This window comes from Schistocerca cancellata, chromosome 9, assembly GCF_023864275.1.
Source record: "Schistocerca cancellata isolate TAMUIC-IGC-003103 chromosome 9, iqSchCanc2.1, whole genome shotgun sequence".
Taxonomy (NCBI): Eukaryota; Metazoa; Arthropoda; class Insecta; order Orthoptera; family Acrididae; genus Schistocerca; species Schistocerca cancellata.
Window position 1 is genome coordinate 62,767,765 of NC_064634.1, and position 26,786 is coordinate 62,794,550.

General features: G+C 38.4%; 1 protein-coding gene across 1 annotated transcript in view; it reads right to left on the reverse strand.

Moving 5' to 3' along the window:
• Positions 1 to 922: 922 nt before the first annotated feature.
• Positions 923 to 26,786, reverse strand: part of LOC126100209 (merlin) — a 170,593-nt gene continuing 144,729 nt past the window's right edge. Inside the window, exon 12 of the mRNA XM_049910771.1 lies at positions 923 to 2,177. Coding sequence (XP_049766728.1) covers positions 2,127 to 2,177 — 51 coding nt within the window. The 3' untranslated portion in view covers positions 923 to 2,126. The remainder of the gene's footprint in view (positions 2,178 to 26,786) is intronic.

The following is a 26,786-nucleotide window of genomic DNA, read 5'->3' on the forward strand; positions in this document are numbered from 1 at the left end:
TACCTTTATTTCTTCCATTGCTTGTGTTTTATTTAGTCAATCTTTTCGTGAGAGCAGCAGAGAGTAAATGAAAATCTGTTTGAAATTCAAGTCAGTGAATATTTTACATAAAATGTAAACCTTATGAAAATTGCCTCAGCTCATTCATACTGTGCGTTCTTTATAACAATTACCACAGTTCATATTTTCATGTATCAATGAACTACAAGATCTGCATTTTTTAAATATTCAATCCAGCTGCTTATCCAAAATTACAAAACACAGGTACAAGCTCAGATAAAATGCCAGTAAGTTATGCAAATCAAATGTTTACGTAGTTGTTCCGAAACATTGTCATTTCCTTCTCAGCCCCTAGCCTTGCATATATCTGCCATTAATGATTCTCACATAATGGCAATACATTTATGTACTTTATGCAAATTTGTTTTTGCTTTATCTGAAAGTACCCATGAGCACGCATAACCAAAAATCATTAACTGATCAATTATCAAACATGAGTGTCCTGACAGGTTTACACCTTGCATCCAAAAAGTTCTTTGACTGGTTTTATTCCTGACATAAAAGCAATGTCAGTCAGGAACTACAGTGGCAGTTCAAACTAACAACTGCAGTGGGCAAAATTTGTCCTGCACACATTAACTCCTGAACAAAAATGACAACACTCAGATGTGTGCTACAGCTTTATTGAAATGAAAAATGCGGAAAAGTCTTTTCTTGAAAAAAATTTTTTGCAGGTGATGTGACTTGGTGTTATCAATATGAACCTAACACAAAGCAACAAAGTGGAGAAATTCACAGAGAGGGTCAACAATTTGATGATATAATCAACATTCAAGTCAGTGTGATATGCAAGTTGAACAACATCTCAAAGAAAGGTATTTCTGACAGTTTCACATGCTTGTATGAATGTTGTGTGTTAATACCACCATCTTAATGTTTATCTAGTTTTTATTAGTCCAGTCTCGAAACTTTTTGGACTGACAGGGTACACATGTGCCAGACTGGAATTCGAACCAGTATCTTTTCGTTTTGCCACCAATTGAGCCATACAGCCCACATAAATATCAATATGACAGTATGTCCCTTTTGACTCCAAAACAGTTATTTTCATTCCAGATATGATGCTCTTATATTGTACTGTGTGGGGGAAAAAAAAAATTATACCAGTAACTATAGATGGCAGTGAACTCAGATTTGCAAATTTCTCCCTGGAGCATTCTATTCTTTGTTTAGTTACAATGGCTACCTACAGAAAACTGACTTGATGATTTTCTTTCAGCTAGAAAAGCTAGTATTTCTTGGAGATCCCAGATGGAGAGAGAGGAAAATATTACAAAGTTTGAACATTTGTCAATGCAGAACAGTAAAGTAAATGTAGATATATTTGCAACCACATATTATAGACAGCTAGATGAAATTAAATGTTATATTCAAAATAAAACTACAGTGCAAATAGATTGCACACCACGCCGGTGTTACTAAATACTGATGACCACCAATGCTGACTGCCTCCAACAAAATATTCTGTCATGAAGAGAATGAGATAGGGGACAGAAAAGGTATCAGAACCAACATGATAGATCCTGTCCTTCAACAAAGTGAGGAACATTCATAATGATTTTTAATACCTTAATCATTAGGCAATGAATTTTGAATTATACGTGTATGGTGATGACAATATAAAAATGTATATAATAGCAACACACTCTTTATAAACATTGCTCAAGTGGTGCAGTTATGATAATTTCCTTTTTGTCCCACCCTCTCTTTCTCATGAACTACGTTGTGTGTGAACACACAAGTTCCCTCTTCTTCTCTGACACACAAACACACACGCGCGCACACACACACACACACACACACACACACACACACACACACACACACACGAGTATTTTTTTGTACACCAAATGAGGCAGAATATTACAATTTTTTCACAAAAATAGTGTTTTTCATATAATGTAAGTCAATAGAGAATATAAAAAAATAACATTTCTACAACATCTTCAGATGCCACTGTGATGTGAAGTCTGTGAGCACAACACACAGTTTAATGTCATCCTATTCAACATTTGGCTAAATTAACATACACTGAAGTGCTTACTATGCACATTTGGCATCTCTTCTTAGAGTTCTTCAAAGAAGGCCACGCGAGCTTTTGTTGAACCTGACTTGACCTGTAAAAGGAATAGATATCAAAAGTAATACACAAGTACATCAACAAATCAGAATTTTGATACTTTTAATGTACCAAATAATAACAACAACAGTAATAATTATAAGACTTGTAGACATGTTCACTGATTCTTGGAAAAATATAACGTTACAGTACTTCCAGTTAAAAGAGACTTTTTAGTGGAAATGCAATCAGTCTGCTCCTCCCAGTACTACCTTACCATGAAAACAAACTGATTGTAAGACGCAGTAAACAAAACTAAAGGTAGGTAGAACAGAATTAAATTCCGTGACATTAAACTGTCTCTTTGTTGTGTATACAACAAGAGTGGTGTATTGTCTTTTGTATTATCCTATGTGTCTCCTATTCTGTGTTTCCCTTTTTAATGTGAAACATGAGTGTTTATAAGAAGGGACATATCATGATGAGTTCAATAGATTATGTGACAGAATCACTTTGAAGGATTCCTAAATCATTTCACAATAAAATTGACATCAGCAATACCTAAAAAAAAAAATTGTACATAAATTAATATATGACTCAGAAATGGCCCCCCCCCCCCCTGCTCCAAGATGCTCTCCTTCTCCTCTTATTATTATTATTTAATGGGATGACACAATAAACTAATTGGGCAGAAACTATGACAGGAATGGTTTCAGTGAAGGTACCATCTCGACATGCATATGAAGTTTCTCAGGAAAAACATCAACAACTTGAATCAGAATGATTTTAGTTGGATTTTACTGTATCATCTCCTGAAAAGGGTTCTAGTGACTCGACAGCAACCACAACTCATTGAGAAATATGTGAGCAGCTGTTGACACAGCAATTACCAATATCTCTTCATAAGTTATGAGGATCCTGTATCTTCAAATGTATGTTTATTTGCTCTTTTTTATAATTCCATTCACTTAGTCTTTTGTTTGCCTACACATCAAGCTGCAGAATATTGATAGTGAGTTAGTAATACCACATTAAATATATTCCAAGAGTTGAAAGAATGGGGTAAACTCCTCGTGCTGCATGATTTTTTAAAATTACATTTCTGAAAACAATACGCATTAACATTTGTATGCCTACTGTTAGTAGCGAGCTCCCACAACACGCATAGAAATATGGTGTGTGTTGTGATATATCATAAAAATCATCACTCTTTCTGACAGGATGCAATGGATTAAACTTATCATTTGCACGACGTTTTCCACAGATACGTCTGTATGAAAAAATTGAATATTTAGGCAACAGCCATTTTCCAGAAGAATATATTAGTTATTGGTGTTCATGTATAAACACAGAAATAAATGAGAAGTTTTTTCCCCATAGTTAGCTGTTCTAGTTTGTAACCTTCTTTATTGGCCTCAGTACCTGACCCCATGTAGATTCTCACAGTATTATTAAAATTAATGCAATCTGTTTCACAGTGAATAATAGTTTTCACCCTGTGCCTAGGGAAAGGTAAGCCAGGCTTGGAACTGCAGATTGGAAGATAAGAGGGATTAGGGGGTGTAAAGAGGCATATAGACAGTCAGTTTTCTCCTCATTCAATATGAAAATGGAATAGGACAGAACATTTATAATACTTGTATGATGCAATGCCCAATAGTTTTTCAGGGTACACTTTTATACACAGGTGCAAATGTAGATTTAAGTGTAGAAGGGAACTAATGTACTGCCATTTCATTGGGTGTGTTACGAGGCTTTTTTCTGTTTGTACAAGATGAAATAGTGAAGGCAGCAGAGGATCAAATAGGTAAAAAGACAAGGGTTAGTAGAAATCCTTGGGTAACAAAGAGATATTGAATTTAATTGATGAAAGAAGAAAATATATTTAAAAAAGCAGTAAATGATGCAGGCAAAAAGGAGTATAAACATCTCAAAAAAGAGATCGACAGGAAATGCAAAATGGCTAAACAGGGATGGCTAGAGGACAAATGTAGTTGACTAGGGGTAAAATAGATACTGCCTGCAGGAAAATTAAAGAGACAACCTATATGAATATAAAGAGCTTGGAGAGGACACAGATGAAGATGGGAAGGGAGATATGATGCTGTGTGAAGAATTCGACAAAGCACTGAAAGACTTAAGTCTAAACAAGGCCCCAGGAGGTGACAACATTCCATTAGAGCTACTGATAGCCTTGGGAGAGCCAGCTATGACAAATGTCTTGCATCTGGTGAGCAAGATGTATGAGACAAGCAAAACCCTCAGACTTCAATAAGAATACAATAATTCCAATTCCAAAGAAAGCAGGTGTTTACGCTTGTGAAAATTACTGAACTATGAGTTGCATAAGTCATTGTTGCAAAATACTAAAATGGCTCTGAGCACTATGGGACTTTGCAAAATAGTAACATGAATCCTTTACAGAAGAATGGAAAAACTGGTAGAAGCCAATCTCAAGGAAGAGCAGTTTGGATTCCGGAGAAATATAGGAACACGCAAGGCAAAACTGACCCTACAACTTATCTTAGAAGATAGATTAAGGAAAGGCAAACCTACGATTCTAGCATTTGTAGATTTAGAAAAAGCTTTTGACAATGTTGACTGGAATACTCTCTTTCAAATTCTGAAGGTGGCAGATGTAAAATACAAGACAGCAAAGGTCCTGGAAAAGCAGTTGAGCGGAATGGACAGTTTCTTGAAAGGAGGATATAAAATAAACATCAACAAAAGCAAAATGAGGATAATGGAATGTAATCAAATTAAACCAGGTAATGCTGAGGGAATTAGATCAGGAAATGAGATACTTAAACTAGTAGATGAGTTTCGCTGTTTGGGGAGCAAAATAACTGAAGATGGTCAAAGTAGCAAGGATATAAAATGTAGATTGACCATGTCAAGGAAAGCGTTTCTGAAGAAGAGAAATTTGTTAATGTCGAATATAGATTTAAGTGTCAGGAAGTATTTTCTGAAAGTATTTGTATGGACTGTAGCCATGTAGGGAAGTGAAACATGGAAGATACACAGTGTAGACAAGAAGAGAATAGAAACTTTCAAAATGTGGTGCTACAGAAGAATGCTGAAGATTAGATGGGTAGATCACGTAACTAATGAGGAGGTATTGAATAGAATAGGGGAGAAGAGGAGTTTATGGCACAACTTGACTAGAAGAAGGGATTGTTTGGTAGGACATGTTCTGAGGCATCAAGGGATCACTCTAAAGTGTAGCGTGCACTGGTATGAAACTTCCTGGAAGATTAAAACCGTGTGCCAGGTTGGGACTCGAACCCAGAAGCTTTGCCTTTCATGGGCAAGGGCTCTACCAAGCACAAACACTGATAGAGCACTTTCCCTTGAAAGGAAAAGGTACCAGGTTTGAGTCCAGATCAGGCACACAGTTTTAATCTGTCAGGAAGTTTCAAAGCGAACACCAGTTGATGCTTCATTGTGTAATTTTGATTAATTGTTAATCCATTGCTTCTTTTTCTTTATATATAACTTCATGCTTGGTCACATTTAAATAACTTATTTTTTAATTTCTCTTAGCAAAATATGAAGCAGAAGAACACAAATAATATGCATTTAACAGTAGAAAATAGTGCATCTTCTAAATTCATGCAATGGTGTTTGTTGAAATCATTACAAAAAACTAATGAAATTTTCTTGGAAAGTCAGCCAACTAAGGTAATTAATGAGGTGATATATTTCAGAAAGTTGCTGTTTTCTGTGCATTGCTTTCTAATGAAGAATAAGACCCTTTCTGGAATGTCACATTTCATCAACAACTGCACTATGGTAAGTTAACGGTTTAAGGAGATTGAATCAAAAGTGGAAACTACCTGGCAGGCTGTATGCGAAGATATTTGAGCCACTGATAATCCACATTAAGCACATTCAATTAGGATTTTTACCACAAACTACTTACAACATAATTCAGGAAAATGCTATACCTGGTCAAAATTGAAAGTGTAACAAAGATATTCTGAACTGGAGAAATGATCAGTAATGGTGAAGCTCTCAACTAAAAATTTAATATATAAACCAGTAATGAAGTATGGCAAAATATTGACAATGGCCTTACAGAGAGGGAAAAGAGTGTAACAAATGGTAGATTACATGAAATAGGACTACTATAAAGGAAGCCACTGGCTATTAATGTAGAGTTTTATGAGCAGAAAAACTGGCATAACATTTATTCACAGGAAATGTCAGATAACTTATTGGATATGGTTGAAGGCAAAATGTAAATAATGAGAAACTGAAGATTCTAAAATCTCTACATATCTGCCTACTGAAACAAAGAACTGACCACAGCATCACTTAATAAAAAACCACAGACTTCTCAGGTGCAATTCACAATGACAAAGAAAAAGTTTAATCATAAAGCCTAAAATGCAAAGAATATTAACAATGTAGGAAAAAACAGGTGCTACTAATCGTAAAGAAGACAAATCAAGTTACAGACAGGAACAATTAAAAGACACTCACGTAAAGGTTTTGGCCACAGCCTTCATCAGTAAAAGAGAGACAGACAGACAGACAGACAGACAGACAGACACACACACACACACACACACACACACACACACACACACACAACTGCCAACTCCAGCATCTCAGGCAAGAGCAAAGTAAATTTAAATGGCCACTTCACCACCCGAGCCATCAGGATCATTCCAATCTTCGCCAGCTTTTCCAAATGGCGCAGATGGGTGTTATCCTTATAACACATTCTCCGCTCCCATAATTATCCTGACCTTTAACATATGGTAACATACTGTCCCCACACCCTACTTTCAACAGTTTCCACCCCTTCCGCCCTATCATCTCCTCCTCATTCTCATCTCCCACCCTGTTTATTTGCAGCTCTCTGCCAACACATCCACCTTTCTTTTCCTGCTCCTCTCCTTTTTTCCCCCCACTTCCCTGCCCTACAATCTCCTGACGCTGCGTTTGTTGGCAGTCTAGTTCCTGCACACTCCACAAGACAGTGTTTGCTCTCTCCCCATCCATACACTACTATTCCTTCCCCTTCTCTGCCCCCTACATATTGCTGCTTGCATCCCCATGATGTTGCATTCTAGCACAAGATGTTGGAGTTGGCAGTCGAGTTCATGAGGTGTGTGTGTGTGTGTGTGTGTGTGTGTGTGTGTGTGTGTGTGTGTGTCTTTTACTGACAAAGGCTGTGGCCGAAAGCTTTATGTGAATGTCTTTTAATTATGCCTGCCTGCAAGCTGACATGTCTTCTTTACTGTAAGTAGCGATCTGTCTTTTCCTATGTTGTTGATATTCCTACCTGGAGTTTCCATTGTCTACTTGTTCCATTACACTTCATTAATGGGCTGTTCTATTCTGTGTCATGCAATTATCATTTATTCTCAGCCAGTTCAGACTTCAAGTACAACTACATTTCAAAAGTGCACAATTTTCCAATACCTATACATCAGCATCACATGAAAAGATGATCTCTTTTGCAAAATAAATAACAAAAACTGACAAGTAAGACACAAGAAAAAAATGGAATCAAATTAATTGCTGATGGCAAAAGTAAATAGTGGGAAACTGTTACTGAAAACAGCATGCAGAAATAAAATTTCAAAATTACAATACACATACAAATTCAGTAAGTAAGTAAACAGTACAGTGCAAGTTTCACGCAAAAGTAAAAAATATCCATTAAATGGTATACCAACATTTCTGAAAATCCAAAAGTGGCATGACTGGAAAATAACATACAATACTTAAATCTTCAAATAATACACTATGCTTAAATTTGCACACAAGTAAGGATAGCAAAAATATCACTGTAAAAGCAGAAGTGAAAATGAAATATCAATGAACAAGATCGCTTTGAGGGACAAAATCTGATGGTGCAGTATAAAATGCCTACTAACTAAAAAAAGTATTTAGAACATAAGAATGAGGTTGTTTTGTGACATTACACTTGGCAACATAACATGAAACTCAATAAACAGATTCTGCATTTGGTACATAATGAATAAATGGACAACTGTACAGACAGGGTTTTCTTAATTTTGATTTTAGGGTCATCACAGATAAAACAAGAATAAGAATTCCACAAGACACATTCCATCCAGCACATCCAGCACCCCTCACAAGCTTATTGCAGATAATAGCTGCTACCATGTATGTGAAGTATAAACACAAAGGCATACTTGCAACAAAGTCACACTTAAGTAAGTAAGCTATGATACATGAACCTTCTAGAATTAGTGGAGATGATTCAGGCAAATCATTACACACTGACTAAAATAGTCAATTGGGAATTCTACAGCGCTGCTGATTATAGCCAAATAAGAATTATACACTGAGAGGTTGTATGAAAGCTCATAAGACCTTCTCTCAGTTGCAACCAGTTTGTAAACACAAAGCCAACTGTGCTGCCTGTTGTTTACGCTGCAGGTTCAGTAGTGATGTCACAGTCTGTTGCGCACTCACTTTTGGAGCTGCTGAAGAAAGCACTATGCTTTTGGAGATATTGGGGTTTTTCGTGTTTATGGCCATTACCGAATGGCATCAGAGAGTTGTAATTCAACACAAAAGTTTATTTCATATACAGAAAGCATGCACCATGCTCATTTAGAAATATCTTTTAACTTGTATGTTATTATGTAATTAATGATTTCCACAAAAATTATAAAACCTGTTTAGATTAACTACCCTTCGTTTTAAGGCCCTGATATATATATTTTGATGTGTTGCATTGTACTGAAATTCATACAGGTGTGTTGTCTTGGAGCACTATAAAATTATTACGCCAGCTAAAACGAAGTCTTTAAGAGTTCCTTCAGAGACCACAGCCTACTATGTCATATCTTTAAATATTCCTCCGTCTTTGTTTTTCAAACTACAGTGACACTTTTCGCTGGTTTTCACTCAACAAAATGCTTCAAAATGTTATATAATTATCAAGCCATAGGAGAGATCCATTCGCAAATGCTATGATTGATACAGTTGGTCTGATGGAGCATATTTTCCTCAGGTGAAACCAGTCACTAATGAGTTGTGGGCATATGTGGATGAGACTACCAAGGCTGCACCCCTCGCCAGGCAGAGAAAAGTCACAGTGGTACACAGATGCTGTCATGACACTAATCTGCACTCTGCCTTGGATACTGTGTTGTCTGTAAATTTAAAAGATTCTTCATCCTGACAGGTGGTGGTCTTATGACGAACCTACTTGATTTCTGACTAAATTCTGTGGAGTGGGTGAAGTGCTGTAAATATTACAAATAGTTTCTTGTGTAATGTCAACATATACTATGACATGGCAAGTATCTTCCTTTCATATTAAGGTCCTATAACTGAAATTTATGTGTTTAAGAATCCGTTTCAGGACAACCTGTCTGAATGAATTTTGCTGTCATGACTTGCAATTTCTCCATCAGTTTATAAAGTTACGGCAAATGCAGGCTCTGAATGTCAACAGCAAGAGGAGAACTCTGTTGTATTTTTTCATAATATATCTAATGATCTACAGAGTGTGTTTTTTTTTAAATTCTATATAGTAAGTTGCCACCACACCCACTCCCCCAATCCCAAAAACCTACAAAAAGGTGCAAATAGTTAGTCACTTTGTAATGTGTTTAGTGGACTAACATTTACTGGTATCGTTTGACAGTTCAAACTGCTCCCTAATGCCTGCAGCGCTCTACTGGCCTCCGTATCTAAGTGTTCTCCTCTAAACACCTCCACATCTGTGTGTTCTCCTCTAAAACTTACATCTTTGCATATTATTTAGACCTATCATTCTGTTTAAATTTCCTGTTATTCTACTTACTAAATAGTGTCCAATAACTTTCAAGTTACCAGCAGAATATCATTTTCAAGTTTATAATATAACTTAACTGCCAAGGCCACAATTCTATAAACTTAATATGAAAGAGACATGTATCAAGTTATCAGGCATCATCCAACTGGGAACTAAATACATGTGGAGTCCCACAAGGTTACAATTTAGGGCCCTTACTTTTTCTTGTGTATATCAATGACCTTTCATCAGTAACATTACCAGAAGCCAAGTTCGTTTCGTTTGCCGATGATACAAACATTGCAATAAATAGCAAATCAAGTGTAGTCTTAGAAAGGTCAGCTAGTAAAATATTTGTGGACATTAATCACTGGTTTCTAGCCAATTCTTTGTCACTAAAACTTGAAAAAACATACTACATGCAGTTCAGAACTTGTAAGGGGTGTCCCATGAGTATATGCCTAACATACGATGACAAGCAGATAGAAGTAGTGGACAGTGTTAAATTCTTGGGATTACAGCTTGATCATAAATTCAACTGGGAGGAGCACACCACAGAACTGCTGAAGCGTCTTAACAAATCTCTATTTGCAATGCGAATTGTGTCAGACATAGGGGACATAAAAATGAAAAAGCTGGCATACTATGCTTACTTTCACCCCATAATGTCATATGGGATTAGTTTTTGGCGTACTTCATCAAGCCAAGCTAAAGTTTTCCAGGCACAAAAACGTGCAGTAAGAGTTATATGTGGTGTGAACTCAAGAACATCCTGCAGAAGCCTGTTTATGGAACTAGGGATACTAACTACTGCTTCCCAATATATTTTTTCCTTAATGAAATTTATCATTAAAAATATATCACTTTTTCAAATCAGCAGCTCAATTCATGGAATCAATACTAGAAATAAGAATAATCTTCACAAGGATTTAAAGTCACGTAGTCTTGTAGAAAAAGGTGTGCATTATTCAGGAACACACATTTTCAATAACTTGCCAGCAGCCATAAAAAGTTTAACAACCAATGAAATTCAGTTTAAGAGAAGCCTAAAGGATTTATTGGTGGCCAACTCCTTCTACTCCATTGATGAATTTCTCAGCAAAACCAACTGATATATATATATATGGTTATAATAGAAGGAAACATTCCACGAAGGAAAAATATACCTAAAAACAAAGATGATGTGACTTACCAAATGAAAGTGCTGGCAGGTCGACAGACACACAAACGAACACAAACATACACACAAAATTCAAGCTTTCGCAACAAACTGTTGCCTCATCAGGAAAGAGGGAAGGAGAGGGAAAGACAAAAGGATGTGGGTTTTAAGGGAGAGGGTAAGGAGTCATTCCAGTCCCGGGAGCGGAAAGACTTACCTTAGGGGGAAAAAAGGACGGGTATACACTCGCACACACACACATATCCATCCACACATATACAGACACAAGCAGACATATTTAAATATGTCTATCGATCTGCCAGCGCTTTTGTTTGGTAAGTCTCATCATCTTTCTTTTTATATATATATATATATATATATATATATATATATATATATATATATATATATATATATAATAGAGGGAAACATTCCACGTGGGAAAAATATATTTAAAAAGAAAGATGATGAGACTTACCCAACAAAAGCGCTGGCAGGTCGATAGACACACAAATAAACACAAACATACACACAAAACTCTAGCTTTCGCAACCAAAGGTATATTTTAAAGAAAGATGATGAGACTTACCAAACAAAAGCGCTGGCAGATCGATAGACACACAAACAAACACAAACATACACACAAAATTCAAGCTTTCGCAACCAACGGTTGCCTCATCAGGAAAGAGGGAAGGAGAGGGAAAGACGAAAGGATTTGGGTTTTAAGGGAGAGGGTAAGGAGTCATTCCAATCCCGGGAGCGGAAAGACTTACCTTAGGGGGAAAAAAAGGACAGGTATACACTCGCACACACACACACACATATATCCATCCACATATACACAGACACAAGCAGACATTTGTAAAGGCAAAGAGTTTGGGCGGAGATGTCAGTCGAGGCGGAAGTACAGAGGCAAAGATGTTGTTGAAAGACAGGTGAGGTATGAGCGGTGGCAAATTGAAATTAGAAATTAGCAGAGATTGAGGCCTGGTCGATAGCAAGAAGAGAGGATACGCTGAAGGGCAAGTTCCCATCTCTGGAGTTTTGACAGGTTGGTGTTAGAGGGAAGTATCCAGATAACCCGGACAGTGTAATACTGTGCCAAGATGTGCTGGCTGTGCACCAAGGCATGTTTAGCCACAGGGTGATCCTCATTACCAACAAACACTGTCTGCCTGTGTCCATTCATGTGAATGGACAGTTTGTTGCTGGTCATTCCCACATAGAACGCTTCACAGTGTAGGCAGGTCAGTTGGTAAATCACGTGGGTGCTTTCACACGTGGCTCTGCCTTTGATCGTGTACACCTTCCGGGTTACAGGACTGGAATAGGTGGTGGTGGGAGGGTGCATGGGACAGGTTTTACACCGGGGGCGGTTACAAGGGTAGGAGCCAGAGGGTAGGGAAGGTGGTTTGGGGATTTCATAGGGATGAACTAAGAGGTTACGAAGGTTAGGTGGACGGCGGAAAGACACCCTTGGTGGACTGGGGAGGATTTCATGAAGGATGGATCTCATTTCAGGGCAGGATTTACATTCCCTCCCAGATTCAACCAAACAGCCCTTGTCAAAGATTTACTGTCCTACACCCGTACTCTCTGCTGGAAATATCAATATCACTTTGCCACGAAGAAAAATGATCCTAATCCTACTCCTAATGATCCAACTCCCCAAGACACTATCAAATTGAACCCAGCCTGGAACAGTCCGTCACAGCGGGACCCACCTCCTCTTCCTCAAAATCACCCTCTCCAAACTTTCCAGGAATTTCTGACTTCCAGCCTTGCCTCTCAATCCTTCTTAAAAAAACCTTAATCCTACTCCCAACATCACCACTGCTGAAGCCCAGGCTATCCGTGATCTGAAGGCTGACCGATCCATCGTTATTCTTCCGGCGGACAAGCGTTCCACGACCGTGGTACTTGATTGTTGAGAGTATGTGGCTGAGGGACTGCGTCAGCTTCCAGACAACACTACTTACAAAGTTTGCCAAGGTAATCCCATTCCTGATGTCCAGGCGGAGCTTCCAGGACTCCTCAGAACCTTAGGCCCCCTACAAAACCTTTCACCTGACTCCATCAACCTCCTGACCCAATCAACACCCTGCACCCCTACCTTTTACCTTCTTCCTAAAATTCACAAACCCAATCATCCCGGCCGTTCCCTTGTAGCTGGTTACCAAGCCCCCACAGAACGTATCTCTGCCTACGTAGATCAACCCCTTCAATCCATTACATGCAGTCTCCCATCCTTCATCAAAGACACCAACCACTTTCTCGAACGCCTGGAATTCTTACCCAGTCTGTTACCCCCAGAAACCATCCTTGTAACCATTGATGCCACTTCCTTATACACAAATATTCCACACGTACAGGGCCTCGCTGTGATGGAGCACTTCCTTTCACGCCGATCACCTGCCACCCTACCTAAAACCTCTTTCCTCATTACCTTAGCCAGCTTCATCCTGACCCACAGCTTCTTCACTTTCAAAGGCCAGACATACCAACAATTAAAGGGAACAGCCATGGGTACCAGGATGGCCCCCTCGTATGCCAACCTATTCATGGGTCGCTTAGAGGAAGCCTTCTTGGTTACCCAGGCCTGCCAACCCAAAGTTTGGTACAGATTTAAGGATGACATCTTCATGATCTGGACTCACAGTGAAGAAGAACTCCAGAATTTCCTCTCCAACCTCAACTCCTTTGGTTCCATCAGATTCACCTGGTCCTACTCTAAATCCCATGCCACTTTCCTTGACGTTGACCTCCACCTGTCCAATGGCCAGCTTCACACGTCCGTCCACATCAAACCCATCAGCAAGCAACAGGACCTCCATTATGACAGCTGCCACCCATTCCACATCATACGCTCCCTTCCCTACAGCCTAGGTCTTCGTGGCAAACGAATCTGCTCCAGTCCGGAATCCCTGAACCATTACACCAACAACCAGAAAACAGCTTTCGCATCCCGCAACTACCCTCCCGACCTGGTACAGAAGCAAATAACCAGAGCCACTTCCTCATCTCCTCAAACCCAGAACCTCCCACAGAAGAACACCAAAAGTGCCCCACTTGTGACAGGATACTTTCAGGGACTCTGAATGTGGCTCTCCAGCACTTCCTCAAATCCTGCCCTGAAATGAGATCCATCCTTCATGAAATCCTCCCCACTCCACCAAGGGTGTCTTTCCACCGTCCACCTAACCTTCGTAACCTCTTAGTTCATCCCTATGAAATCCCCAAACCACCTTCCCTACCCTCTGGCTCCTACCCTTGTAACCGCCCCTGGTGTAAAACCTGTCCCATGCACCCTCCCACCACCACCTACTCCAGTCCTGTAACCCGGAAGGTGTACACGATCAAAGGCAGAGCCACGTGTGAAAGCACCCACGTGATTTAACAACTGACCTGCCTACACTGTGAAGCTTTCTATGTGGGAATGACCAGCAACAAACTGTCCATTCGCATGAATGGACATAGGCAGACAGTGTTTGTTGGTAATGAGGATCACCCTGTGGCTAAACATGCCTTGGTGCACGGCCAGCACATCTTGGCACAGTGTTACACCGTCCGGGTTATCTGGATACTTCCCACTAACACCAACCTATCCGAACTCCGGAGATGGGAACTTGCCCTTCAGTATATCCTCTCTTCTCGTTATCCGCCAGGCCTCAATCTCTGCTAATTTCTAATTTCAATTTGCCGCTGCTCATACCTCACCTGTCTTTCAACAACATCTTTGCCTCTGTACTTCCGCCTCGACTGACATCTCTGCCCAAACTCTTTGCCTTTACCAATGTCTGCTTGTGTCTGTGTATGTGCGGATGGATATGTGTGTGTGTGCGAGTGTATACCCGTCCTTTTTTCCCCCTAAGGTAAGTCTTTCCGCTCCCGGGATTGGAATGACTCCTTACCCTCTCCCTTAAAACCCACATCCTTTCGTCTTTCCCTCTCCTTCCCTCTTTCCTGACGAAGCAACCGTTGGTTGCGAAAGCTAGAATTTTGTGTGTATGTTTGTGTGTCTATCGACGTGCCAGCGCTTTCATTTGGTAAGTGACATCATCTTAGTAATGTGTTCATTGTAAATGTGTGTGTGTGTGTGTGTGTGTGTGTGTGTGTGTGTATGTGTGTGTGTGTAAAATGATTCTTTCATATATGTTCATTAAAAAATGACGAACATTCCACTTGTGACCTGTGGAATGGTACATTAGCTTATTTGTTTTAGTTGTAAATATTTGTCATGTATTGTTGTTTTTCTGACAGTTCCACATCCTGGAGGACCTCCTCACTATGGATCACTTGGAATGAATCTAATCTGGCCTAGGAAAACAGCCATTTGCAACACATGCCATGACTAGACAACTTTGGAATGATTCAGGTGAGTGCTGATAATTCTTTAAAAATGTCTGGAGCCATATGGGATTATTTTTTGGGGTAATTCATCAAGCCAAGCTAAAATTTTACGGGCACAAAAACGTGCAGTAAGAGTTATATGTGGTGTGAACTCAAGAACATCCTGCAGAAGCCTGTTTAGGGAACTAGGGATACTAACTACTGCTTCCCAATATATTTATTCCTTAATGAATTTTGTCATTAAAAATATATCACTTTTTCAAATCAGCAGCTCAATTCATGGAATCAATACTAGAAATAAGAATAATCTTCACAAGGATTTAAAGTCACTTAGTCTTGTACAAAAAGGTGTGCTTAATTCAGGAAGACACATTTTCAATACCTTGCCAGCAGCCATAAAAAGCTTAACAACCAATGAAATTCAGTTTAAGAGAAGCCTAAAGGATGTATTGGTGGCCATCTCCTTCTACTCTATTGACTAATTTCTCAATAGGACCAACTGATTTGTGTGTCTTCTGCACAATTTCAGTGCAGTAATGTGTTCATTGTAAATAAGTATTTAGTAGTTGTATTTATTACCTTATAAATAAATAAAAAACTTTTTTATTTTAAAATCAGTGCATTAGTATTTGTAGAATGATTCTTTCATACAGCGTTCATTAAAAAATGACAACCATGGCACTTGGGACCTGTGGAATAGTACATTAGCTTATTTGTTTGAGTTGTAAATATCTGTCATGTATTGTTGTTTTTTTGACATGTTCTACATCCTGGAGGACCTCCTCACTATGGATCAATTGGAATGAAAGTAAATCTAATCTAATCTAGCCTAGGAAAACAGCCATTTGCAACACATGCCATGACTAGACAACTTAGGAATGATTCAGGTGAGTGCTGATAATTCTTTAAAAATGTCTGGACCCATACTGTCTGCTCTGTTTCACACAGCTAAACAAGATGGCCCAGTGAATGATTTACACAGTAATCACCATGGATAAAAAAAGTTTCACAGATATTCAACTGAGTTAGTATTCAAGCAATTTGAGCACCAGGAAACTACTTTTATGTCCTTTCTCGATGTTATAACCATTTATCACCGTTTATAGCCATGTTGTAAGGTCTCTTACCCTTCTGAAAGAGCCCACCTTTCCTAGACAAGACAATCATCATGCAATCTTCATTCATAACAAAATTGGTCATGAACGGCTTCCACACCCATCAGTAATTAATGATCCTATAGAATGAAAATATCCACCAGATCATGATGCTACCTCGTATTCTTAAAGAAATGGTTGTATAGTGGTTGTTTTACAATATTTCCTTATCAATATGTTGATGCCCTCTTGGTTTATACATAAAAATATGCAACCCATCAGAGAAGGGCATCTGTTGCAAAATGGTAACAGTTTTTAAAAAATTTCAACACTTCACGCAAATTCCATTAGTTTTTGTGGATACCCCATCATTAGTGTGGGTGCCAATGTCATATGCTTGGTTTGTAATTTCATATGAACACGGGAAATGTCAAATAAATGTGGGAAGAAAGTAATATGTATAGATGAGGGGAAGAAATTTTGGATGGATTGTATGGAAGAGTTATACAGTGCAGAAATCAAACAATGGAAACTCCAGGTAAGAATATGAACAACGTAGGAAAAGACAGATTGCTATTTACCATAAAGAAGACATGTCAAGTTGCAGATAGGTGCACTTAAAAGACACTCACATAAAGCTTTCAGCCATAGCCTTCGTCACTAAAAACACAACACAACCCACCCACCCACCCACACCCACACCCACACACACACACACACACACACACACACACACACACAACCAACTTCAGCATGGCATTCCGGCCCAAGATGCTAGAGTTGGCAGTTGTGTGCATGTGAAATGTGCTTGCGCGCGCGCACGTGTGTGTGTGTGTGTGTGTGTGTGTGTGTGTGTGTGTGTGTGTGCGTCTTGTCCTACATTGTTTATACAGTGCAGAGGCAGACAACACCAGACTGGTTTGGGATATGAAAGGGGAATGGAATGAAGAAGACTGAGGTCTTAAAATATTGAGATGGCAATTGGAGAAAGCAATTCAGAAGCTCCAGGAAAAGAAAGCATTGGACTTTGACAGAATACCTTCTGAGCCACTAAAAGTTATAGGTCCAAATTCAACAGCCAGACTGATTGAGATAATAAAAAAGAATTTACGACACATGAATCCAACCCCAAGATCTACTTAAGACCTTTCTAGTACCTTTAGCTAAAAAGTGCAGTGCAAAAGAATGCAAAGCCTACAGGACAATTAGTTATGATAGTTAAGTTACAAAAGGTGTAGTTGGAGATACTAGGGAGAACTGAAAAGAAAATTGAAGAAAATCTGGGCAAGAGCAGTCCTAGTTCAGAAAGCTTGCTACAGGATGTCTGGGGTTGATTGGAGAAAGAATCAAAGAAATGAACAAGGAGGTATACATTTGTTTTATTGATGGGGAGAAGGATTCAATCGAGTCAACTAGAGTACACCGCTGAGAGTTTATAAGATGTTGGTATGGACTTTTTTTAAAGATAGAAGGTTACAAAAGGAGCTGAATGCAAAGCAGGAAGTGACATACTAGAGAATGCGGAGATGGAAGAGATGAGCATTGGAAGGGATGTAAGGCAAGGTTTCCCACTATCACCAAAGCTGTTCAACATATACGGAGAATTGCTAAGATACACCATACAGGCCATAATCGGAGGAGAAAGGATAAAGAGTATAAATTTGCGGATGATCAAGCAATGCTGGCAGAATCAGAAGATGAATAGCAGCTGTTGAAAAGTACTGCACAAATGGATGAGGAAGCAGGGAAAAATATAAATACAAGAAAGACAAAAATGATGATAATAACCAAAAGAAGTGCCAGTTAACATATTCTTAGATAGAAAACAAGACAGAACAAGTGAAATCCTTTGTGGGCATGATGAGAATAACCAAAATAAGTACCAGTTAACATATTCTTAGATAGAAAACAAGACAGTACAAGTGAAATCCTTTGTACACATGTTAAGTTTAATGACACGTAATGGAAGGTGTACAGAAGAAATAAGGAGGAGGATACCTATGGGAAAGAGAGCTTTTGAAAAGGTGAAGCAGTTACTAACATCTAGAAGAATTCACATGGTGCTGAGGGAATCATCTGCTAAATGTTATCATGGGAATGTAGTGTTATATAGCAGTAAATCATGGACAATTAAAAAGAAAGAAAGATGTATAGAAAGTTAGAAATGTGGCTATGGAGAACAATGATTAGAGTTAAGAGTCATAAAGTAACGAAGAAAATATAACAGGAAGAAAGAAGACTATACAAAGTGATCCACAAGAGGAAAAAGCCTTGACTGGGACATCAAGTGCATAGAAATTGTCTGCAACAAAGAATGAAGAAATGAGAAGAAGAAGTAAAAAGAGAATTGGAATCATGGATGACATTAGAAATGGATGAGCTCACAAACAGAGGAAGGTTCATGCTCAGAATTGAACACAAAGAAGGAGGAGGAGGAGGAGGAGAACAACAACAATATAATTGGCTGAACTGTTGTAATGGATGAGTGAAGTGTTCCAACAAAGCATGTCATTCGGCCTTTATGCACTAGCAACCAGCATTCACCTTAAACATCAATGAGCCACTGATATTGCAGTTTCCATTTACACACTGCAATATAAGTTTACTACTGAGACACATAAACAGCGCATCATCCATGTCATTTCAGAAATTCCACACCCTCTTGACCCAAATATTGATGATCGTCCTTTTTAGCAACTTGCACATATTCTTCCTTCTACCCATAACAGCAGTGAGCAAACTGCTTCTGGACTATCAGGCCCATTATCTAGAATTTTCTAGTCACAAGACTTATAATGTACTACAGATGTCTTGTCTAAGGGACTTTTTCATAATTTGATTATATCACAAATAGGTGGTATTCATAACAATATAAATGGTGTACACCACTGGTGATTGATACAGATGTAGTAATATATGTGGCTTTACACCAACTCCACCTATAAATTATAAAGCATAGAAATAACCCACAATGTTTCATTATTGTTCTAAATTAAATTTAAAAAATTACTACAAATAGCTCTGTGACACTTTGTACATCTACATATATACTCCAAAAACCACCACACAGTGTGTGACAGAGGGTATTTCATACCAATGTTTTTTATTTTTTGTTCGATTCCATTAGCACATTGTGCCTGGGAAAAACTACTGTTTATGTGCCTCTCTATGTACATTATTTTCTCTTACTTATTCTGATAATCCATAGATAAGATACACAATGGTGGCAACGTAAGAGTTCTTCGAATACAGGTATGCTCCATTTACCCAACAAGGCTCACGAGAACTACGTCATCTTTCTCCCATAGCACATCATCTCAGGATTTTTTTTATATACACGATGTTCGGAGCATACGTACAGATATTTTTATTGGTATCTGAGGACAGAGCACTGAACAACATTACACAGTATTCACTTCATTTCTAGACTAATAATTCTAGCTATTAGCAGTAGCATGTTTTTAGGTTGGTTAGTAAGTCAAAGTACGTGTGGCAACAGCAAGCCATTAATGCTCATTTTTCCCAGGGCAGCATGTCAGGTGTTGAAGAGTGGACACAAAATGGTTAGTCTGTAATGATGTGCGTAGTCCACTTAATGGTGCAGTTACGACCATGAAGAAAACATAATTTAATATATTATGTGATATGTTTGCAGGAAGACTAATTAGATACAGAGAGAAAACAACTAATGCACTGAACTGGGTACATATTAAGGTACCAATGAACACAATATCTGCACTTAAATCCCTCACACACTGTATATTCAAATAAAAATATGTGGTTCCAGAGACCTTTTCAAGTCTCAAACACCTAAGATATATGGGGCGTTCAGTTTATCTGAAGACAATGAAATATCTCAAAAACAACACATTGGATCCAAAACATTTATAATGAAAATTTGTGTGCCTCAGAGGGGACATCCAATGACACCAAACTGAACAAGGTGAAGCCTCCCATGGTGCAGATGATGCAGAATTTGCATGAATAGAGGAAGAATGAAACAGTCTGAATCAGTCAACTACAGAGGTAGGCGTTAGTCCAGTTAAGAAACAGTGGTCAGTGAAGTCGAGTCATAAGCTCTATGCATCAAGAAAGTGCAGAGAAATTACTAAAGCTATAGATGAATACACTACAGCAAAAGTGACCACAATCTTCAAAGTAGAATTTCCATCTTCAGAAGAAAATGAACCAAAGCACTCTTGCATCTCTTGATAGGAATTTTTCACAAATATCAATTCAGCTGTTGCATACTGTGCATCTTACAGTGAAAAGGTGCAAGTTTTAACTATTATTCCAAAGACATTTTCAAAGAAAACAATCTTGAACCACATTCCATCACTATCGAAGTAAATGATAAACAAATCAAGAAATGTGAGGTCTGTAAAAGGAGTCTTTGGAAGACCAAATCCTTACTATGGTCATCCTGTAGAAACAGCTCAGGTTCAAATAGTGCAGTCATTTTATCTTCTGGGAGATAAATGGGACTGTTCTTGCCAGAGTGCCAACAAAAAAGACACTATAACTGTAACAGTTGAAGAACAAAAAGTTGTGAAAGTTAAGAGGTACATGACTTGCAGTATTAAAGAAACTTTTGCAGTTAATAAGGGCAACTATACAACTTCACATATTGGAAGATCAAAATTTTATGCACTAAGACCTAAGTGGGTAGTTCCATACCCACCTAGAGAAGTCTGTTTACGTGTGTACTGTGCAAATTTTGAACTCTTGTGTGGTAACTTTGAAGAACTTACTGGAGCATGTGACATATGGCACCTTGGTTGGGTGTGTGAAGTCATTAGTAGTCTGTGATGTAAAGCGAGAGATTTCTTTGTTTCAAGCATGTGGTGACTGCCCTGGAAAGGGAGGACTGTCTTTACAGACAATTGGCCTGGAAAACGTAGCATAAAACTCTGCAGAAATTACATATGCAACATGGGAAGAAAATAAACTAATTAAGGAAACTGCTGTCTTTGACAGTTTCATTGATGAACTTTGTAAATGGTCAATGAAAGCAGTAACACGCCAGCATCTGAAGAAATTGCAACAACAGCACATTGCAGAAGTGAAAGGTTGTGTACAGGCTGAAGAACTATGTTTAGTGCTTCACTGTGATTTTCCTGAGAACTGTTCTGTAATTCTCCAACAAGAATTACAAGGGTATCACTGGAGTAATGACCAGGTTTCAATTTTTACAGGAGTGACATATTTTCAAAACAAGACCACAAGTGTTGTAGTTAAAAGTGATGACACAGGACGTGACTCAGCACATGCTTTGCTAGCAATGCGCAAAATTCTTCAACTGCAAACAGAGGCAGAGAAGATCATCATTATTTCTGATGGTGCTCCTAGTCATTTTAAAAATCGTTACCAGCTGTTTCAATTGAGTAAGCTGCTTGTGCCAGTTGACTGGGTATACAGTGCTACTGGTCACGGGAAGGGGCCTTGTGATGGTTTAAGAGGCCTGCTGAAGTACCATGCTACAAAACATAATCTTTCCAGAACAAATACAGCTGCGATTCAGAATGCTGAGTATTTTACGAGAGTCATGAAATCTTACACATCGGCAGCCCTCATTCTTTTGTCCAAAGACGAAATTGAAGAATTCTGTGTGCAGAAATAAGAAGAATGGTCCAAACAAACTACCCCTTTGTCAGGAACTCTGAAGACACATTTTTGGATTCAAAGTGATGGATGAACTCATAGTGTACGCACTTTAAAGAGCAAGAAAGAAGAAATTTTGTTCTTTCGGCCAGCTCCTCAGAAACAGCAGGATAATATTCAGATTCACAACCTGAGAAGGGGGATGTTTGTGGCGTGTGTGTATATGACTGTGACTGGTGGATTGCAGAGATTACAGACACCATTTATAAGTTAAACAAAACTGTAGTGAACTTTATGCTATCACATGGACCAGCTGCTAGATATAGGTTTCCAGCCGAAGGACAGCAACAAAGCCATCAGTGCTCACTTCCTGTTCACAATGTTTTGAAGACTGTAAGTGCTCCAGATCCTATTGGTTCAAAGGAAGGCATCACTCTATATCAAAGGAAGATACTGAAGCAGTGGAACACATTTTTAGTTCAGTGAGTGGCTAATTTCAGTACAAAACGAAGTGCACAGAAGTTGTATAAATTTAAACCTTACATTTTACAACCATTTAAAATGCTTGCAAAATGAGTCTCTTACTCATCTTTCAAAACTAAAATTATGTTAAATCAGGCTAGGTTTCAATTTTTATGAGCCTGTTATGTGATAATGGGGTAATAAAACAGGTTTTATGTATGGCAAAAATTTCAACTGTTTATAAAAGCCTGTTCAATGTGAAAGTGGAAGCTGTCCTTTTCAGGGAATGTAGAACTATGTGGTACTAATCAACAGAAAAAAAATATTAAAATTTTATGCACTGGCATTTTTGAAAAAATAAATAAATAAATAAAATAAAATTTTTCCCCAAATTATAAAAAGTTCAGAACTTGTACATATAAGTCCAAATGGAGGATTTCTTTGTAATCATAAAGCAATTATCTTTGAAATAAAAAAACCAAGAAAATATCAACAACTGTTCCAGAGATATGGCATTTTAAAATATTTTACCAAAAATCCTATCTCCAAAATGGTAAACGCAGTGGCATCTTTGGAGGGCTGTACCTCTAAGCAGAATTTTTTTTGGAGAAAATAAAAAAAATGTGTGCTCTTTACTTAGTCCTTCATTTTAACATATGCTAAATTCAATAGCAACCGGAACTATGAATGTAAGATTTTTTCCTAGCCTACCTGAATTGATATGGACTGTGCCTGTTATGCTTTCTTGGGGAACACTTGGTGTGACCTTCATTTCTGCAGAACATTGGTCCAAACAGACATCAACTCAATTACATACATGTGAAGATATGCCTTCTACTATATCTAGTAGTTGATGCTACTGTCCACCTGCACCTACTGTTTGCAAGATGGCATGTATGAATGAAGCAAGGCATGTTCCACATGAGTAGCTTTTCCTGAATGAGTAGCTTTTCTGAGAGAAGCTTCTTTCCTCCAGGAAATTCATAATGTCGGGTTTTAGAATATGCCCTAGGATCTTGCAAGAGATGAAAATCAGTGATATTGATCCATAATTTCATGTGTTCTGTCTCTCATCCTCTTTGTAAACAGGAGTCAATTGTGTTCTTTTCCAGCCACACTAGCCTATCTGTAGTGCATGAGGTTCTTGATAAATGGTTCAAATGGCTCTAAGCACTATGGGATTTAACATCTGAGGTCATCAGTACCCTAGACTTAGAACTACTTAAACACATACATCCATGCCCGAGGCAGGATTCGAACCTGTAACCATAGCAGCAAGGCGGTTCCAGACTGAAGCGCCTAGAACCACTCGGCCACAGCGGCTGGCTCTTGGTGAAGCAAGGAAAGGAGTTAATTCTGCAATGTATTTAATGTAAAATCTAACTGGAATTCTGTCGCGGCATGGTGCTTTGTTCATTTTAAGTAGTCTCAGTTTTTTTTCAATAGTTGGATCACTAATATTGATGTTTCTCATTTGTGAGCCAGTGTTGTGGTCGTAGATTGGTACTGTTTTATCATCATGTATGAATACATTTTAAATATGCAATTTAATATTTGCACTTCCTGTCATTTGTCTTCAGTTCCAACATTAGACAAATCTTCTATGGGTGAATGGAAGGTTTGAACTCATTCATTGACTTTATGCATGAACAGAACTTCCTAGAATTTTCTGATAGATCTTTAGCGAGGCTTCGACTGTGAAAATGATTGTTGATTTCATACATGGTTCTTCTTATGGATGCACAAGTTGCTATTAATTTATCAGTTTCCTTGCAGTCTCTTTTGTGACAAGAGTGTAGCAGTTATAAGTCTTTGGAACAGTGTCTGAATGGTACCATTAAACCAGGATCAGGGTGTCTACGTGGACAAGGAAAAAAAATTCCCGGATTTTTCCCGGATTTCCTGGTTAAAAACACACTTTCTCCCGGATGACAGTATATTTTCCCCTATCACTCCTTTGAATGGTTATGGTTTTGTACACGGGCGTACAATCTCCCGGCACTTTAGAAAACGAAACTCAGAGAAAAAGACACGTTTTGGAAATATCTTTGATGTGCAGCAACATGTACGCTGCGTATTTTCGTATTACAAAAACATACATTAGAAAATCCACCAAACACCGCATGTTACTTTCCGAACGATTGAAACCGAGATTTCGATGCGCTTTTGTAAGCAGTTCGCAACTCATGTCACGTGATCTCACCAGCCGATGACAGAGGATATTCAGAGCATAGGACACGTGATGTAGTCAGCCAATAGCAACTTCAGTGTTAAGTAGCGCGCCAAACAGGGAAAGTTAACAGTTTAAATTAATATACATAGTGTTGTTACAAGAAAAGCAAAGCTTTCACATAAAATATTGGTCTCAAGCTGCAAGAGAAGCTAAGCTTTCGCATATATTGTTGATCTTTTTTTGCGCGTGTTACACTTTAAGAGATATCGTACAAATGTGCCTGTAAAATTTTTAATAATGACATAAATGTCTGATCTTCAGGGTTCGAGGGTTCGAAATGCTTCTAAATGGCTCGTCATCAGACACCTGATTTTTAAATGAGAGTCAAACGCTTTGTGATTTAATAAATTCACGGTCCATTCTTGTACGTAGTTCAACTTACGTAAAAGGATATTTACTTTGAAAGTAACGCTTTTCAAACCACCAATCGTAATATTTTCCCGCGACCTGTTACAAATAGGTTCGTTTCAGCAGTTGCCAGAGAGCTCAGGTAACAGGCGACACCGTGCTTGGGTAGGTATCATGACGTAGCAAGCCCGTATGTACGTACGTGTAAAAGATCATCAATGAAAGATGATACTGCAAGAGCATCGGAATTTCGTGAACCATATTAAAATGTGCACATCTAAAGTGCATACTTAAAGGCACACTCGTATTTCCAGATTCCCAATGAAGTACTGTAGACCCCGACCTGATATTAAGCTTTTAAGTGTGGTTTTCAGGATGTAAATTTTCTTGGAGCACCAGTACTGTATTATATCATGTTTGGTTCTTTATTATGGCATAATGCCATACGTGCTAGAAAATGAAAATGTGAACTTGAAATGCAGCGAACAGTTGAAACTACCCAGTACTGTGGAGTTAAACATTTCGTTTCAGATACACTGACTGCCTCTGCGGAAAAGATTAGTAAAGGTCAAATTTCTTTAGCAAACAGACAAAAATAACTTCATTGTTCCGCAAGGCGATTAATGCTTGACTGTCAGAAAGGTGGAAATAAAATAAAATCTGAAACTAATGACATATTTCAGCCTTTAGTAATTATGTGAATGTGTTTTAATTCACTTGATAGCTCCCGGCTACGGATATCCGTTTTGTTTTCATTTGACATGAGAGTAAACGAAGGGGAAACAGCAAAAACACTGAACGTAAACACGGGTCACGTGGAGACTACCCACTATAGCTCAGATTGCTCTGCGCATCAGCCCCGGATCTACGACATTTGCGAACCGGTCAATACTAAAAAAAATCGAATTTTCAAAATATGTTCATCTTCTAGCACACATCTTTCTGAAAAGTCTGAAACATAAAACGTATGTATTCGAGGAAATGTAAGACATATTATTTGGTCTTAAGTATGCCCAAGTGCACTTCCATGCCTCTTCATAAAGCATTTTTCTACTGCACGTCCAAACTATATTCAGGAGAGTGGAAATTGAAATGTCCTGTGGTGCCTCTCCTGCTCCCAGTCGGCCGGTTTGGCAGCCCGCCTCTCTTAAAAAAAATCTCGCAATTAATAGCGGATGGGATTATTTGTAATCGAGAGAACAAGAACTCTTCGGAAAATCTGAACTCTTCATTGCCCATTAGTTAATAACTTGCTGTTCTGCGTGTCATAAAATTAAATATAGGATATGTAAAACCAGTACTGACAAGAGATAAGCAAGAAATTACATATTTCTTCAAACCTTAGCTCCTAGCATTTTTTTCTTTCTAATCTTTCTACAGCTTTACATGGCGTGTTTTCCTTTCTGTGAAAGAATCTTTTACCTCATCAAAGTTTGTCAAACGTTTTGTTACATGGAAAATCGAAATGTAGTTATCTAATACTGAAAAAGCTGTTAATACAAATAATACCCAAGACTTGTGTGGTTTCTCGATCTGATTACGTCTATTTTGTCACTGTCTGCTAGATAAAACAAAATAGGCCTTTCTAATACAGCAGCAATTTTATAACACACCAAAAAAACGAGACTGTTTTGGCACAAATGGTCATTTTT